Consider the following 17,792-nt stretch of genomic DNA (forward strand, 5'->3'; position numbering starts at 1 on the left):
GAATAGACAAGCTTTGTTGCCCTCTATTAAATTTCAAATACGTCCCTTTTAGACGAGATTACATATAAATATGATAGGCAATTTTCATTCTTCCATTTTATGTGTTTTGCAATAATATAAAAACACAAAAGTATTCTGTATTTCATAGATGTTTTATTACATATATGTATACGAAATCCGTGCGACAGCTATTTTAACTTCACAAATACTTTCTTAAATTCGTAACTTTGTACGACTTTCGCAAATTTAAGAACTTTTGTGAAACAACGTTTTTTATCGTACGAAATGCAAAAAAAAATCCATATGATGAAAAAACTATCTCACAAAGTTTTGTGATTACTTTCTGTAACATCTGATAGACATCTGTTGTGAAATCAAGGCTGTGGATTTTTTCATTTTGAGGATTCTTTTTCTAATTTTCTTCATCTGCTTAATTTGTTTGTTGTTGCTTTCTTGAGAAAGAAGTGCTCTCAGAAAAGATTTATTAAAGTGTGTTATATGCAAGTGATATGTTCTTTTGTTCATAGATGAAGCTTCAAACTATCCGTCAACGAGTAGCATTAAGGCACAAACTAGAAATTGCTATTCCTAGCAGATTTACCCAGTGAATGATCTTAGTGAAAACGGTTGCTTAATCCGCTATTTTCCATTTTGTTTTCATGTTTGTTGTATAGTCGTATCATATGCCTCGACGAGACCCAAGCTCTACGCCTACGTACTGAATCCACACCGAATCATACCTTTCCTACGCCACTGCTATGTGCCATTGTTTTAATAGAAATTCTAGTAAATAAAAAATTTACACTATAATCGGGGTAAGTCAAGAACGTTAGTAAATCAAGGAAGGGTCGTTTTATATCGTCATAATATGTCGAGATATCCTTATAGTATGGTGGCTGATTTCTGCCATTTCGTGTGTTTGTATCGTCGAGGCGAAATGTCGAAGTAATGAAAACGCGAAAGGTCGAAATAATGCTTATTTGTCGTGTGTTCGCCTATCGGCTTTCGAGGCTTTTCTTGTCGGCGGGTATTAAAACTTCGTGTTGTCGCTCTTCTTTTATCGAGTCTTCGTGTATTCGCCTCGAAGGGCGAAAGGCGAACGCACGACACTTGAGCTGTTTTCGACCTTTCGTTACTTCGACCCGCCGGCATGAACACACGACAAATGTTTCGTGTAGGGTCTGCCTTAATACAGTAATGTACAATAAAATTATGCGTAATGGCGCAAAATGGGGCGTAATGAAAATATAAATTTAGTACCAGAATTGATATACTTGAAGAGTGACATATTGTATTGCATATGAAACATTTTCTATCATAAATTGAGAAGATTTTTTGTACGAATGGTAAAACACTTTATCTAGATATCATTTAAAGCTCAGGTCGGCGTAATGATAAGCCCCGTAAGACTATTAGAAGCTTAATGTATGTACAAATTTAATACCAGTGATAAAATATTTACACAATGACATCTTTTATGGAATATAACTCATTATCTTGTATAAGTTAGTGAGAAATATTATTTTATATGCGCTAAACATAGATCACACTCAGAGCTAAGTAATGATCATCAGTTATGCGCATGCCTACCGGAAGGCGAATACACGAAAGGACGAAATTGCACATTTGTCGTGTGTTCGTGTTGGCGGGTCGAAGACGAAAAGTCGAAAACTGCTTATTTGTCGTGTGTTCGCCTTTCGACTTTCGAGGCGAAGACCCGACAAAAGAAGACGACAACACAAAGTTTTCATACCCGCCGAGACGAAAAGTGAAAAATACAAAAGTTTGTGTGTTCGTCCTTGAATTTTCGTTATTTTGCCTTCTATGTTTCGTGTCCTCGTGTGTTCGCCTCGAAAGCCGAAAGGCGAACACACGACAAATAAGCAGTTTTCGACCTTCAGTGTTTTCGTGTCCTTGACATTGCCATCCGCCGGCACGAACAAATCAGCATTATTTCGATCTTTCGTGTTTTCGTTACTTCGACATTTCGCCTCTCTGATACGAACACACGAAATGGCAGAAATCAATCACCATATTATAGCTTACGTGGATCTCGAGAAAAAAGGATTGATTTTTGTAAAATTAATACAATATTTTAGTTATATTTATTGACTTATTGTGATCATATTTTGATTTTCTGTCAACGGGTAGCATTAAGGCACGCAGAAATTGTCATAAACCAGGAAAACTCTTAAATCTTGCTACTACTAGCAGCTCTGCCGGTCAAATAATTGAAAGTTATGATCTACCGAGTGAAAATGTGTTGCCTTAGTATAATGAATATACACAGTGAATCTTTTCTAAAGGTACGTTTTTGTTGTGTTTCATGTTCATTGTTTAAAGAGACTAAATTTTAAGCTCCGCGCCTACTTACTGAATCGACACCAAGCACTTTTTCTATGCCCCTGCTAACTGTCTTCGAACTGAATTTGTAATTGTTTGAATAGAAATGTAAATACTAGTGAATAAAAATTACATGTAAGTAGTAAATCAAGGAAGTGTCGTTTTATATCGTCATAATATGTCGAGATATCCTTATAGTTTACGTGGATCTCAAGAAAAAATATTGATTTTTGTAAATTGAATGCAATATTTCAGTAATTGTATTGACTTATTGTGATCATATTTTGATTTCTCGCGAAAATATGTCTTAGTCTATATCTACGTAATCTAACACGACATTGCGAGGCCCGTAAACGTTTCTGGAGTAGGCACTTACCAAAAAAGTATCGAGATGATTATAATATGTAAATTATCGCAATAATATTTACTACCAAGATTATCTTTATCAAGATAATATTTTAAAGTACCACGATAGCTACAAAACTATCTCGTGGCAGAAATATACACCACACAATACAGACGTTTTTTTTTTCAAATATGTCTGTAAACTTGTTTAGTTCTAACATTTTCGGAATTCTCAAACGTAAGAGCTTTCTTTCAAATCTCTAGCGCCATGGCACTCTCCTAGCCATTTGAATATATCTCCATATGTCCGTCTATTCTGATCCATGTTGTTTATTTTTTCACAAAGATTGCATAAAGCATTCTTGTAAAGAAATTCTCGTTCAAATACTGTAAACTTGTCTTTGACTTTTAAAAAGCTAACGTATTTCTCTTCATTTTCTCCAAGGTCCTTCATGTACTGAGCAAGTGCTGCAAAAGAGGAAAAGTTTGCTGTATCTATAAAGGAACCGCTTGGAAGATAATCCTGATACTTAGTGTTTCCTCTAAGAACTGTAATAACATCTAATTTATAATAATGGAATACCTTTTCAGTCATGTAATTCTCACAGAGAGAATTTTCGAAACCAAGATAGAACTTGTACTTTTCACTTATAACACTTTCTATATTTTCAGGAGCCTGTTGTCCACATCGGCCGAATACATCCACGTCGACATAGCGTTTTAAAATATTTACGTAGTCAGTTCTGCTGCTTGGAGCATTGCAATTGCTTACTAGCCATGCGGCAAACTTAGTTTTCTTTTTAAAAATACCAGAATAGTTTCTGTGCGGTAGCTTTTGCTTTTTGATTAGAACACCATAGGGATGAAATACATCCGCATTCGGGTGATAAGTCCAGGACCAGTTAAACACATTGTGCCACTCTGGACTTTTATAAATCGGATTTAAATGCAAAGGAGATTCTAACGTAAAAAACACCCAGACTTGGTTTGGATTTCTGAGGTCTGCCACCACAGGTGGGCTTCGGGCGATACCGCTATGTGGCAAATTAAAAACTACCGCCCGGCTGAGATTGAACAGTGAACGGTCGAACGATTGTTTACAGTTAGAGTATTTGCGACACTGATTTATGTCCGAAGATAGGGACCAATTTTTAAACCAATCTGGAGACTCCCAAAACAGAATTAAATAGTTGTTCTCAATACTTGGAATGTCAAAGTGGAGTACTGGGTCTATAAATTGTGAAGGTATTTCACTAGCTTCCTTCCGCAGGTTCATGCTCTTCCACTGCTTTCCGTCAAAACTTGTTGAATAGGCATCCATATCATGTTGATGATGAAAATTCGTTTCCTCTTTCTTTTGATTTGACGAAACCACATTTGAAATTATTTTCCTCTGCGGTACGCCTTTGTCCGTCTGTTCGTTATGTATAAGTTGTAACTTGAAGAAACAGTAGTACAGCAATACTACCATAATGCACAGAAAAACAGTAGAATAAAGACAAAATGTTGCCCTTCTAACTGCTAAAAGCATCGTCTGAAAGGAGAAAAGATCGGGTTGTCAGTGGTTCTATGTCGGAAATGAATACTTCTGACATATAGAAATAACTAATTTTGTGTGCTGGGGACACTGGTGCCTCAACTTCCTGCCCCTTTACGGTTACATATTATATGTTGACTTTAATATTACCTTGCGTTTTGGGTTTAAAGGATCGTTGGGTGATACGGATGCTACAAACATCAAGAAACACAAGATAAAAGAAAGTGTAAGCAAGAGGGTGGTGTGGAGGGTGTAAATCACGAATAAAACCCCAGATGCAAAAAAAAAAATACTTGCTGAAAAACACTTTTCTTAAATTTCGTAACTCATGGTCGAATACTTCTTGAGATGCTGCAGCACAAACTTTTAAGCTTTAATGCATATTTTCCACTAAGTCAAGGCCCATAACTCTTGCCTATCGGAGTGAAATCCCATAAGCACAACTTCATGTGCTGAATAATAGTTCTATGTGGTTTCATGACTCTAGGTCAAATACTTTTTTTAGATATTTGCAACATAAATTCAAGTCATTTATGTTGATTTATGACTGATTCCGGGGCATAAATTTACTCTAGTCTGACCGAGAAAATCCAAAATAAAATCTCAGGTACACAACGATACATACTGAATAACAATCTTAAAATATTTCATGGCTCTCTGTTAAATACTTTACGACACATATTTTAGGTATCGGACAGTGTAGAATAAAAAAATATTATCATATTATACACTTTTTGAAAATGTGTTCATTATTATTTACAGACTTACAGATTTTCTTTAGATTGTTTCTCACTAAATTATACTAAGTGACATTATTTGCTTATTATTCTCCTCTTATCTATTAAGTTGTAGGGTGTTTTTTTTTCGTCCTTTATGTCTTATCACTAAGTGCACTTGTGTTTGCAATATTTACATTTTTATATAATATTTTTATGATTTCTTGAGTCTACTTCTGTTATTATAAAATGTATATTTTAACCTTTAGCCTGCTTGCGGCAAGTGGTTCTGCCTTTGCGACCAGTGCAGATCAAGATCAGCTTCCGTGCAGGCTGGTCATGGTATGCGCTGCTCGCTACTTAGTTAACAAACTTTTGAATTAATAAGTGGCACTGTCAAAATTAAACGATGGACCAGTCCATTTAAAAAATTAAGCTTGGAAAAGGTCAAAGCAGCAGACATTACTACGATATCATCGCTTTAACCACTTTAGCTTCTGATGTTGTCTTAGAAGTTAAATTTGTTTCATAGAGGATATTACATGAGTGTCTTTTCATATTGAATTTATTAAACGAGTTGAATAAAATGATAAAATGCGAGGCTCTGCCGAGCATTTTATCAATTTTATTCAACGAGTTTAATAAATTCAATATGGAAAGTCACAAATGTAATATTCTTTTTATCACATGTTAGTCTTTCCTGTCAAAACATAAAAAATATAGGCTACTTTCTTCTACTATATAAAGAAGTCAATTTGACCAACGTTTCCGATACTATAAACGACGTCGACGTCAAAGCTTTATTACACTAGTGTATTATCGTTTTTATTTAATGGCTTTATTACACTCCCGCGACGTCAGACATGTGATAAATTCTATTACATACTGTTTGACACAACGAAGTAAACTGATATTAGACTTAGATCAATTGTATAACCACGAAAATACGTCTTAAATACGACTGATTTACATTTTTCGGGGTGTGAATGAACTCCTCTGGCATTAACCTATTGCCATATGGATGTTGTCATCTAAAACCCTTTGAAAAGATTAAAAAAATATTTTATACCAACTTTCATATGCAGATGATCATTTTACAAGAGTAGCTTGGATAGCTCAATGGTTGGCTAAGGCAAGTAAAAAGCGACAAGTTGACCGCTTTTTTGCGTCTCAGGTAAGACCCTATTAAAAAAGATGCACTGTGGTCGGGCTCTGGACAAATGCAATCTCAAGATGTAATGATACAGACGAATTTAACGAGGTATCACAAGACCCAAGGAAATATGCATCATAAAACCAAAGGAAATACGAGGGTAATCAGAATAGGAGACACATTCCTGTGTCGGACGTCCAGAGCTTTCAACATGAAAAAGAGATTAACAGCAAAATATAGTATATGTATTTATATCTTTTAAGACGTTTTTTTCTCTAAACAAGCTTTAAGAGTTCAGGGGAGACACGTTATTGATTGTAGTACATCTGTTTATAAAACTATGATTAATTAGAGCAAACAACTTCCTATGGCCATAATGATGTTCCAAGATCCCTGAAGTATAGAACAGAACACATACTTAAAATGGTTTGTCATACTTGTCTAAAATAAACAATATAAACTGATTACATGTCGTAAAATATATTTGGTACAGTGCAAGATAATATTTGCTTCACCATATTAGATTCCTTCTACATTTTTTGCTTCGTATTTACCTGCTTTTAGAAAATTTATGTCTGTAATATATATGTATTGTAATGTGTTATTTTATGCTATGACCTAAAAATAAATAAATAAATAAATAAAAGACCGGGTGTGTTTCTTCCAAAAGGCACGTAGAATACTTTTTATATTTTTACCATTTGGACATATGCAGTTTTTTATTTAAATTTCCTACACATCTGCACACTTACAGCCTCTGCGAAAAACTATATATAAATTTTGATAGCAAATTATTCTTCCGAGAACGCCACAACTAACATTAAAGAGATTAATTTTAATGAAATAAGAGACAGAAAGAATGAAGACATATACGGGCTGCCTTATCTTCTTATCCGTTATACACTGGTAAAAACTATTAAAGAGCCGCGCCATGAGAAAACCAACATAGTGCATTTACGACCAGCATGGATCCAGGCCAGCCTGCGCATCCGCCTGTTCGCTAACGGTTTCTCTAATAGCAATAGGGTTTAAAAGCGAACAGTATGGATCCTGACCAGACTGCAAAACTACATTTTGATTTGCTTTATAAATATCCGATCGTATGTAAAAGTGCAGAGTGCTTGCACGTTTTGTTTTAAAGAGTGTCTTGACTAATGCGTTAAAGATACTTCTTGTTTAACTTGCCTTCTACGCAATCTAATGCATTGGAAAAGCTGAGAACCAGCTGCTGCAAAGAGACTTTTTGTAAATGAAAGATATTTCATTTCTTCATTTTCGGTTGTATACCAGCTTAAATATAGAGATGTCAACAAAAATACACTAACCGCTATTGCTTTGAATTTGCGGGCAATTCATTATAAGCATTTAATGATAAAACATAGTTTAAAAGCGAAAATTACAGATATTTGGTTAGCTATGTGCACTTGACAATTTAAAAAGCATTAAAATTGTTTTTGTTCAAAGACTATTAACTTTCAATGCGAACCCCTAAAAGCGTTAGGCTTTATGCCGGACATACATAGGATTTTTGGAAAGTATGGTTTAACCTATGTGCTGAACACGTATATAAAAGATGCCTCATTTCCCACAAAAAGCAGTGGAAGTCAATGATAACAACCTCCATACATGACTATATTGATTTTGAATACAAGCAAATATGTGATGAAAGCATAAGGAATCTGAACAGAATCCACAATACGTTTGTACCACGTGCAATATGGAAATTCTGCCAACAATATAGAGATCAAGTAAATTTCTGTATAACAGCCATTTCAATAATAAGCAGATTTTTCTGGTACCAGTTTATATGTGTTTGTAAAAAGTGTAATATAGAAACTGATTTAATCGCAACTCACTTAGCGATGTTTTGTAATGAAAATGATGCTGTACGTGCTACATGGTATATTAGGAGAAGAATTTGAGGGTTTGAATTGCTAGCTGGTTTACCATCGTTTTACATGCAAGACAGTAAAGGATTTCTTCTTTTAAAATGATTCTGGGACAATTACATTTTATGTACAATATTTTAAATATTTAGATTTACAAAATAAATATTTAATTTCACCTTGCATAAAATGAACATTATCCGCAAGGCATTTGCTATATGGCTTTCCTCAGCAATATGCTTTCTTTTCGTTTCGCTAAGCATACTGATTAATGAGAGATATCCATATAATTAACATTCCATCAAAAGATGTACATTTGTATTTTCATGTATTTTCAATACAATATCTTATAATATTTTTGTAAAGATGTAAATTACGTTTTCTATGATATGCTTAGATATGCTTTCCTCAAGTCTTATTCAATGCAATCTAAACGTTGTATGACTATGAAAGGTTCATATACATCATTTAATCACTTGCTAAGTAATCGTGTTTCATAATTATATCTGTATATTTACCATATTTGCATTTATATTTATATTTTCTCATTTCTCCTTGGATTCATTGTATTCATTTTGTACATAGTATGTGACTCTTCAAATTTGGAGGAAATTAAGAAATCTTGTCTCTTATCTTATCTTTAGCCAGCTAAATTTCTAGCAGGTCCCGACCTGGAGAGAAATGACGATTTTTAAGGTTAGCGTTTCTGGCCGTTTCTGTACTTATATTTGAAAGTGGGCGAGTGTTTGGTCTTCTAGGACCATCCTAGCATGAAATGCAAGGCAAAAATCCGGGTGGCCAAAATTGACCCAAAACTGAAATTTTCTGCAGTTCCCGACCTGGAGAGAACTGACGATTTTTAAGGGTAACGTTTCTGGCCGTTTCTGTACTTATATTTGAAAGTGGGCGAGTGCTTGGTCTTCTATGACCATCCTAGCATGAAATGCAAGGCAAAAGTCCGGGTGGCCAAAACTGACACCAAACTGGAATTTTCAGCAGGTCCCGACCGGGAGAGAAATGACGATTTTTAAGGTTAGCGTTTCTGGCCGTTCTGTACTTATATTTGAAAGTGGGCGAGTACCTGGTCTTCTAGGACCATTATTGTATTCATTTTGTACATAGTATGTGACTCTTCAAATTTGGAGGAAATTAAGAAATCTTGTCTCTTATCTTATCTTTAGCCAGCTAAATTTCTAGCAGGTCCCGACCTGGAGAGAAATGACGATTTTTAAGGTTAGCGTTTCTGGCCGTTTCTGTACTTATATTTGAAAGTGGGCGAGTACTTGGTCTTCTAGGACCATCCTAGCATGAAATGCAAGGCAAAAATCCGGGTGGCCAAAATCGACCCAAAACTCGAATTTTTTGCAGGTCCCGACCTGGAGAGAAATGACGATTTTTAAGGGTAGCGTTTCTGGCCGTTTCTGTACTTATATTTGAAAGTGGGCGAGTGCTTGGTCTTCTATGACCATCCTAGCATGAAATGCAAGGCAAAAGTCCGGGTGGGCAAAACTGACACCAAACTGGAATTTTCAGCAGGTCCCGACCTGGAGAGAAATGACGATTTTTAAGGTTAGCGTTTCTGGCCGTTTCTGTACTTATATTTGAAAGTGGGCGAGTACTTGGTCTTCTAGGACCATCCTAGCATGAAATGCAAGGCAAAAATCCGGGTGCCAAAAATCGATCCAAAGCTGCAATTTTCTGCAGGTCCCGACCTGTAGAGAAATGACGATTTTTAAGGTTAGCGTTTCTGGCCGTTTCTGTACTTATATTTGAAAGTGGGCGAGTGCTTGGTCTTCTAGGACCATCCTAGCATGAAATGCAAGGCAAAAATCCGGGTGGCCAAAATCGACCCAAAACTCGAATTTTTTGCAGGTCCCGACCTGGAGAGAAATGACGATTTTTAAGGGTAGCGTTTCTGGCCGTTTCTGTACTTATATTTGAAAGTGAGCGGGTGCTTCGTCTTCTAGGACCATCCTAGCATGAAATGCAAGGCAAAAATCCGGGTGGCCAAAATCGACCCAAAGCTGGACTTTCCTGCAGGTCCAGATCTGGAGAGAAATAACGAGTTTTAAGGTTAGCGTTTCTGGCCGTTTCTGTACTTATATTTAAAAGTGGGCGAGTGCTTGGTCTTCTACGACCATCCTAGCATGAAATGCAAGGCAAAAGTCCTGGTGGCCAAAATCGACCCAAATCTGGAATTTTCTGCTGGTCCAGATCTGGAGAGAAATGACGATTTTAAAGGGTATCGTTTCTGGCCGTTTCTGTACTTATATTTGAAAGTGGGAGGGTGCTTGGTCTTCTAGGACCATCCTAGCAAGAAATGCAAGGCAAATTCCGGGTGGCCAAAACAGACCCAAAACTGGAATTTACTGCAGGGGACGACCTGGAGACAAATGACGATTTTTAAGGGTATCGTTTCTGGCCGTTTCCGTACTTATATTTGAAAGTGGGCGAGTGCTTGGTCTTCTAGGACCATCCTAACATGAAATGCAAAGCAAAAATTCATGTGGTCAAAATCGACCCAAAACTGGAATTTTCTGCAAGTCCCGACATGGAGAGAAATGACGATTTTCAAGGTTAGCGTTTCTGGCCGTTTCTGTACTTATATTTGAAAGTGGGAGGGTGCTTGGTCTTCTAGGACCATCCTAGCAAGAAATGCAAGGCAAATTCCGGATGGCCAAAATAGACCCAAAACTGGAATTTCCTGCAGGGGACGACCTGGAGACAAATGACGATTTTTAAGGGTATCGTTTCTGGCCGTTTCTGTACTTATATATGAAAGTGGGCGAGTGCTTGGTCTTCTATGACCACCCTAGCATGAAATGCAAGGCAAAAGTCCTGGTGGCCAAAACTGAACCCAAAAAGGAATTTTCTGCAGGTCCCGACCTGGAGAGAAATGACGATTTTCAAGGTTAGCGTCTCTGGCCGTTTCTGTACTTATATTTGAAAGTGGGCGAGTACTTGGTCTTCTAGGACCATCCTAGCATGAAATGCAAGACAAAAATCCGGGTGGCCAAAATCGACCCAAAACTGGAATTTTCTGCAGGTCCCAACCTGGAGAGAAATGACGATTTTAAAGGGTAGCGTTTCTGGCCGTTTCTGTACTTCTATTTGAAAGTGGGCGAGTGCTTGGTCTTCTAGGACCATCCTAGCATGAAATGCAAGGCAAAAATCTGGGTGGCCAAAATCAACCAAAAACTGGAATTTCCTGCAGGTCCCAACCTGGAGAGAAATGACGATTTTAAAGGGTAGCGTTTCTGGCCGTTTCTGTACTTATATTTGAAAGTGGGAGGGTGCTTGGTCTTCTAGCACCATCCTAGCATGAAATGCAAGGCAAAAATCTGGGCGGCCAAAATCGACCAAAAACTGGAATTTCCTGCAGGTCCCGACCTGGAGAAAAATGATGATTTTTAAGGGTATCGTTTCTGGCCGTTTCTGTACTTATATTTGAAAGTGGGCGGGTGCTTGGTCTTCTACGACCATCCTAGCATGAAATGCAAGACAAAAATCCGGGTGCCCAAAATCGACCCAAAACTGGAATTTTCTGCTGGTCCCGACCTGGAGAGAAATGACGATTTTTAAGGGTAGCGTTTCTGGCCGTTTCTGTACTTATATTTGAAAGTGGGCGAGTACTTGGTCTTCTAGGACCATCCTAGCATGAAATGCAAGGCAAAAATCCCTGTGGCCAAAATCGACCCAAAACTGGAATTTTCTGCAGGTCCCGACCTGGAGAGAAATGACGATTTTTAAGGGTAGCGTTTCTGGCCGTTTCTGTACTTATAATTGAAAGTGGGCGAGTGCTTTGTCTTCTAGGACCATCCTAGCATGAAATGCAAGGCAAAAATCCGGGTGGCCATAATCGACCCAAAACTGGAATTTTCTGCAGGTCCCGACCTGGAGAGAAATGACGATTTTAAGGGTAGCGTTTCTGGCCGTTTCTGTACTTATATTTGAAAGTGGGCGTGTGCTTGGTCTTCTAGGACCATCCTAGCATGAAATGCAAGGCAAAAATCCGGGTGCCCAAAATCGACCCAACACTGGAATTTTCTGCTGGTCTAGATCTGGAGAGAAATGACGATTTTAAAGGGTATCGTTTCTGGCCGTTTCTGTACTTATATTTGAAAGTGGGAGGGTGCTTGGTCTTCTAGGACCATCCTAGCAAGAAATGCAAGGCAAAATTCCGGGTGGCCAAAATAGACCAAAAACTGGAATTTCCTGCAGGGGACGACCTGGAGACAAATGACGATTTTTAAGGGTATCGTTTCTGGCCGTTTCCGTACTTAAATTTGAAAGTGGGCGAGTGCTTGGTCTTCTAGGACCATCCTAGCATGAAATGCAAAGCAAAAATTCATGTGGTCAAAATCGACCCAAAACTGGAATTTTCTGCAGGTCCCGACATGGAGAGAAATGACGATTTTTAAGGGTAGCGTTTCTGGCCGTTTCTGTACTTATATTTCAAAGTGAGCGAGTGCTTGGTCTTCTAGGACCATCCTAGCATGAAATGCAAGGCAAAAATCCGGGTGCCCAAAATCGACCCAAAACTGGAATTTTCTGCAGGTCCCGACTTGGAGAGAAATGACAATTTTTAAGGGTAGCGTTTCTGGCCGTTTCTGTACTTATATTTGAAAGTGGGCGAGTGCTTTGTCTTAGAGGACCATCCTAGCATGAAATGCAAGGCAAAAATCCTAGAGGACAAAATCAACCCAAAACAGGAATTTTCTGCAGGTCCCGATCTTGAGAGAAATGACGATTTTTAAGGGTAGCGTTTCTAGCCGTTTCTGTACTTATATTTGAAAGTGGGCGAGTGCTTGGTCTTCTATGACCACCCTAGCATGAAATGCAAGGCAAAAGTCCTGGTGGCCAAAACTGAACCCAAAAAGGAATTTTCTGCAGGTCCCGACCTGGAGAGAAATGACGATTTTCAAGGTTAGCGTCTCTGGCCGTTTCTGTACTTATATTTGAAAGTGGGCGAGTACTTGGTCTTCTAGGACCATCCTAGCATGAAATGCAAGACAAAAATCCGGGTGGCCAAAATCGACCCAAAACTGGAATTTTCTGCATGTCCCAACCTGGAGAGAAATGACGATTTTAAAGGGTAGCGTTTCTGGCCGTTTCTGAACTTATATTTGAAAGTGGTAGGGTGGTTGGTCTTCTAGCACCATCCTAGCATGAAATGCAAGGCATAAACCTGGGTGGCCAAAATAGACCAAAAACTGGAATTTCCTGCAGGTCCCGACCTGGGGAAAAATGATGATTTTTAAGGGTATTGTTTCTGGCCGTTTCTGTACTTACATTTGAAAGTGGGCGTGTGCTTGGTCTTCTAGGACCATCCTAGCATGAAATGCAAGGCAAAAATCCGGGTGCTCAAAATCGACCCAAAACTGGAATTTCCTGCAGGTCCCAACCTGGAGAGAAATGACGATTTTAAAGGGTAGCGTTTCTGGCCGTTTCTGTACTTATATTTGAAAGTGGGAGGGTGGTTGGTCTTCTAGCACCATCCTAGCATGAAATGCAAGGCAAAAACCTGGGTGGCCAAAATAGACCAAAAACTGGAATTTCCTGCAGGTCCCGACCTGGGGAAAAATGATGATTTTTAAGGGTATTGTTTCTGGCCGTTTCTGTACTTACATTTGAAAGTGGGCGTGTGCTTGGTCTTCTAGGACCATCCTAGCATGAAATGCAAGGCAAAAATCCGGGTGCTCAAAATCGACCCAAAACTGGAATTTTCTGCTGGTCCCGACCTGGAGAGAAATGACGATTTTTAAGGGTAGCGTTTCTGGCCGTTTCTGTACTTATACTTGAAAGTGGGCGTGTGCTTGGTCTTCTAGCACCATCCTAGCATGAAATGCAAGGCAAAAATCCGGTTGGCTAAAATCGACCCAAAACTGGAATTTCATGTTGGTCCCGACCTGGAGAGAAATGACGATTTTTAAGGGTAGCGATTCTGGCCGTTTCTGTACTTATATTTGAAAGTGGGCGAGTGCTTGGTTTTCTACGACCATCCTAGCATGAAATGCAAGGCAAAAATCTGAATGGCCAAAATCGACCCAAATCGGGAATTTTCTGCAGGTCCCGACCTGGAGAGAAATGACGATTTTTAAGGGTAGCATTTCTGGCCGTTTCTGTACTTATATTTGAAAGTGGGCTGGTGCTTCGTCTTCTAGGACCATCCTAGCACGAATTTCCAGGCAAAATCTTGTTGGCGAAAATCGACCCAAAACTGGAATTTTCAGCAGGTCCCGACCTGGAGAGAAATGACGATTTTTAAGGGTAGCGTTTCTGGCCGTTTCAGTACTTATATTAGAAAGTGGGCGGTTTCTTTGTCTTCTAGGACCATTCTAGCATGAAATGCACGGCAAAAATCCGGGTGGTCAAAATCGAATCAAAACTGGAATTTTCTGCAGGTTCCGTCCTGGAGAGAAATAATGATTTTTGAGGGTAGCGTTTCTGGCCGTTTCTGTACTTATATTTGAAAGTGGGCGAGTGCTTGGTCTTCTAGGACCATCCTAGCATGAAATGCAAGGCAAAAATCCGGGTGGCCAAAATCGACCCAAAACTGGAATTTTCTGCAGGTTCCGACCTGGAGAGAAATGACGATTTTTAAGGGTAGCGTTTCTGGCTGTTTCTGTACTTACATTTAAAAGTGGGCAAGTGCTTGATCTTCTAGGACCATTCTAGCATGAAATGCACGGGAAAAAAATGGGTGGCCAAAATCGAATCAAAACAGGAATTTTCTGCAGGTTCCGACCTGGAAAGAAATGATGATTTTTTAGGGTAGCGTTTCTGGCCGTTTCTGTACTTATATTTGAAAGTGGGCGGGTGCTTGGTCTTCTAGGACCATCCTAGCATGAAATGCAAGGCAAAAATCCGGGTGGCCAAAATCGACCCAAAACTCGAATTTTTTGCATGTCCCGACCTGGAGAGAAATGACGATTTTTAAGGGTAGCGTTTCTGGCCGTTTCTGTACTTATATTTGAAAGCGGGCGAGTGTTTGGTCTTCTAGGACCATCCTAGCATGAAATGCAAGGCAAAAATCCGGGTGGGCAAAACCGACCCAAAACTGGAATTTTCTGCAGTTCCCGACTTGGAGAGAAATGACGATTTTTAAGGGTAGCGTTTCTGGCCGTTTCTGTACTTATATTTGAAAGCTGGCGAGTTCTTGGTCTTCTAGGACCATCCTAGCATGAAATGCAAGGGAAAAATCCGGGTGGCCAAAACCGACATAAAACTGGAATTTTCTACAGGTCTTGACTTGGAGAGAAATGACGATTTTTAAGGGTAGCGTTTCTGGCCGTTTCTGTACTTATATTTGAAAGTGAGCGAGTGCTTGGTCTTCTAGGACCATCCTAGCACGAAATGCAAGGCAAAAATCTGGTCGGCCAAAATCGACCAAAAACTGGAATTACCTGCAGGTACCTGGAGAGAAATGACGATTTTAAAGGGTAGCGTTTCTGGCCGTTTCTGTACTTATATTTGAAAGTGGGAGGGTGCTTGGTCTTCTAGGACCATCCTAGCATGAAATGCAATGCAAAAATCTGGGTGGCCAAAATCGACCCAAATCTGGAATTTTCTGCAGGTCACGACCTGGAGAGAAATGACGATTTTTAAGGGTAGCGTTTCTGGCCGTTTCTGTAATTATATTTGAAAGTGGGCGAGTGCTTCGTCTTCTAGGACCATCCTAGCACGAATTTCCAGTCAAAATCTTGTTGGCCAAAATCGACCCAAAACTGGAATTTTCTGCAGGTCCCGACATGGAGAGAAATGACGATTTTTGAGGGTAGCGTTTCTGGCCGTTTCTGTACTTATATTTGAAAGTGGGCGAGTGCTTGATCTTCTAGGACCATTCTAGCATGAAATGCACGGCAAAAATCCGGGTGGCCAAAATCGAATCAAAACTGGAATTTTCTGCAGGTTCCGTCCTGGAGAGAAATAATGATTTTTGAGGGTAGCGTTTCTGGCCGTTTCTGTACTTACATTTGAAAGTGGGCGAGTGCTTGGTCTTCTAGGACCATCCTAGCATGAAATGCAAGGCAAAAATCCGGGTGGCCAAAATCAACCCAAAACTGAAATTTTCTGCAGGTCACGACCTGGAGATAAATGGCGATTTTTAAGGGTAGCGTTTCTGGTCGTTTCTGTACTTATATTTGAAAGTGGGCGGGTGCTTGGTCTTCTAGGACCATCCTAGCATGAAATGCAAGGCAAAAATAAGGGTGGCCAAAACTGACCCAAAACTGGAATTTTCTGCAGGTCCCGACCTGAAGAGAAATGACGATTTTTAAGATTAGCGTTTCTGGCCGTTTCTTTTAATTATATTTGAAAGTGGGCGAGTGCTTGGTCTTCTAGGACCATCCTAGCATGAAATGCAAGGCAAAAATCCGGGTGGCCAAAATCGACCCAAAACTCGAATTTTTTGCAGGTCCCGACCTGGAGAGAATTGACAAATTTTAAGGGTAGCGTTTCTGGCCGTTTCTGTACTTATATTTGAAAGTGGGCGGATTCTTGGTCTTCTAGGACCATCCTAGCATGAAATGCAAGGCAAAAATCCGGGTGGTCAAAATCAACCCAAAACTGGAATTTTCTGCAGGTCCACCCCTGGAGAGAAATGACGATTTTTAAGGGTAGCGTTTCTGGCCGTTTCTCTACTTATATTTGAAAGTGGGCGAGTGCTTGGTCTTCTAGGACCATCCTAGCATGAAATGCAAGGCAAAAATCCGGGTGGCCAAAATCGACCCAAAACTCGAATTTTTTGCAGGTCCCGACCTGGAGAGAAATGACGATTTTTAAGGGTAGGTTTCTGGCCGTTTCTGTACTTATATTTGAAAGTGGGCGAGTTCTTGGTCTTCTAGGACCATCCTAGCATGAAATGCAATGCAAAAATCCGGGTGGCCAAAATCGACCCAAAACTGGAATTTTCTGCATGTCCCGACCTGGAGAGAAATGACGATTTTGAGGGTAGCGTTTCTGGCCGTTTCTGTACTTATATTTGAAAGTGGGCGGGTTGTTTGGTCTTCTAGGACCATCCTAGCATGAAATGCAAGGCAAAAATCCGTGTGGCCAAAATCGACCCAAAACTGGAATTTTCTGCATGTCCCGACCTAGAGAGAAATGACGATTTTTAAGGGTAGCGTTTCTGGCCGTTTCTGTACTTATATTTGAAAGTGGGCGAGTGCTTGGTCTTCTAGGACCATCCTTGCATTAAATGCAAGGCAAAAATCCGGGTGGCCATAATTGACCCAATCTGGAATTTTCTGCAGGTCCCGACCTGGAGAGAAATGACGATTTTTAAGGGTAGCGTTTCTGGCCGTTTCTGTTCTTATATTTGAAAGTGGGCGAGTGCTTGGTCTTCTAGGATCATCCTAGCATGAAATGCAAGGCAAAAATACGGGTGGCCAAAACCGACCCAAAACTGGAATTTTCTGCAGGTCCCGACCTGGAGAGAAATGACGATTTTTAAGATTAACGTTTCTGGCCGTTTCTGTACTTATATTTGAAAGTGGGCGAGTGCTTGGTCTTCCAGCACCATCCTAGCATGAAATGCAAGGCAAAAATCCGGGTGGCCAAAATCGACCCAAAACAGGAATTTTCTGCAGGTCCCACCCTGGAGAGAATTGACGAATTTTAAGGGTAGCGTTTCTGGCCGTTTCTGTACTTATATTTGAAAGTGGGCGGGTTGTTTGGTCTTCTCGGACCATCCTAGCATGAAATGCAAGGCAAAAATCCGTGTAACTAAAATCGACCCAAAACAGGAATTTTGTGCAGGTCCAGACCTGGAGAGAAATGACGATTTTTAAGGGTAGCGTTTCTGGCCTTTT

At 39.6% G+C, this 17,792-nt stretch overlaps 2 protein-coding genes across 2 annotated transcripts in view; both read right to left on the minus strand.

Moving 5' to 3' along the window:
• LOC123566313 (aldehyde dehydrogenase 1A1-like) overlaps positions 1 to 17,792 on the minus strand; it is a 40,746-nt gene that overhangs the window by 18,695 nt on the left and 4,259 nt on the right. The gene's annotated exons all lie outside the window — the stretch shown is intronic.
• LOC128559046 (4-galactosyl-N-acetylglucosaminide 3-alpha-L-fucosyltransferase 9-like) lies at positions 1,967 to 4,627 on the minus strand. Its single transcript, XM_053550013.1, has one exon. The coding sequence runs from the start codon at positions 4,217 to 4,219 to the stop codon at positions 2,921 to 2,923; it is 1,299 nt and encodes a 432-aa protein (XP_053405988.1). The 5' UTR covers positions 4,220 to 4,627; the 3' UTR covers positions 1,967 to 2,920.

The sequence above is a fragment of the Mercenaria mercenaria genome, chromosome 8 (assembly GCF_021730395.1).
Source record: "Mercenaria mercenaria strain notata chromosome 8, MADL_Memer_1, whole genome shotgun sequence".
NCBI classification, from domain to species: Eukaryota; Metazoa; Mollusca; class Bivalvia; order Venerida; family Veneridae; genus Mercenaria; species Mercenaria mercenaria.

What these genes read in the sequence shown, in the direction of transcription:
- LOC128559046 (XM_053550013.1), bottom strand. Translation starts at nt 4,219, where the DNA reads ATGCTTTTAGCAGTTAGAAGGGCAACATTTTGTCTTTATTCTACTGTT.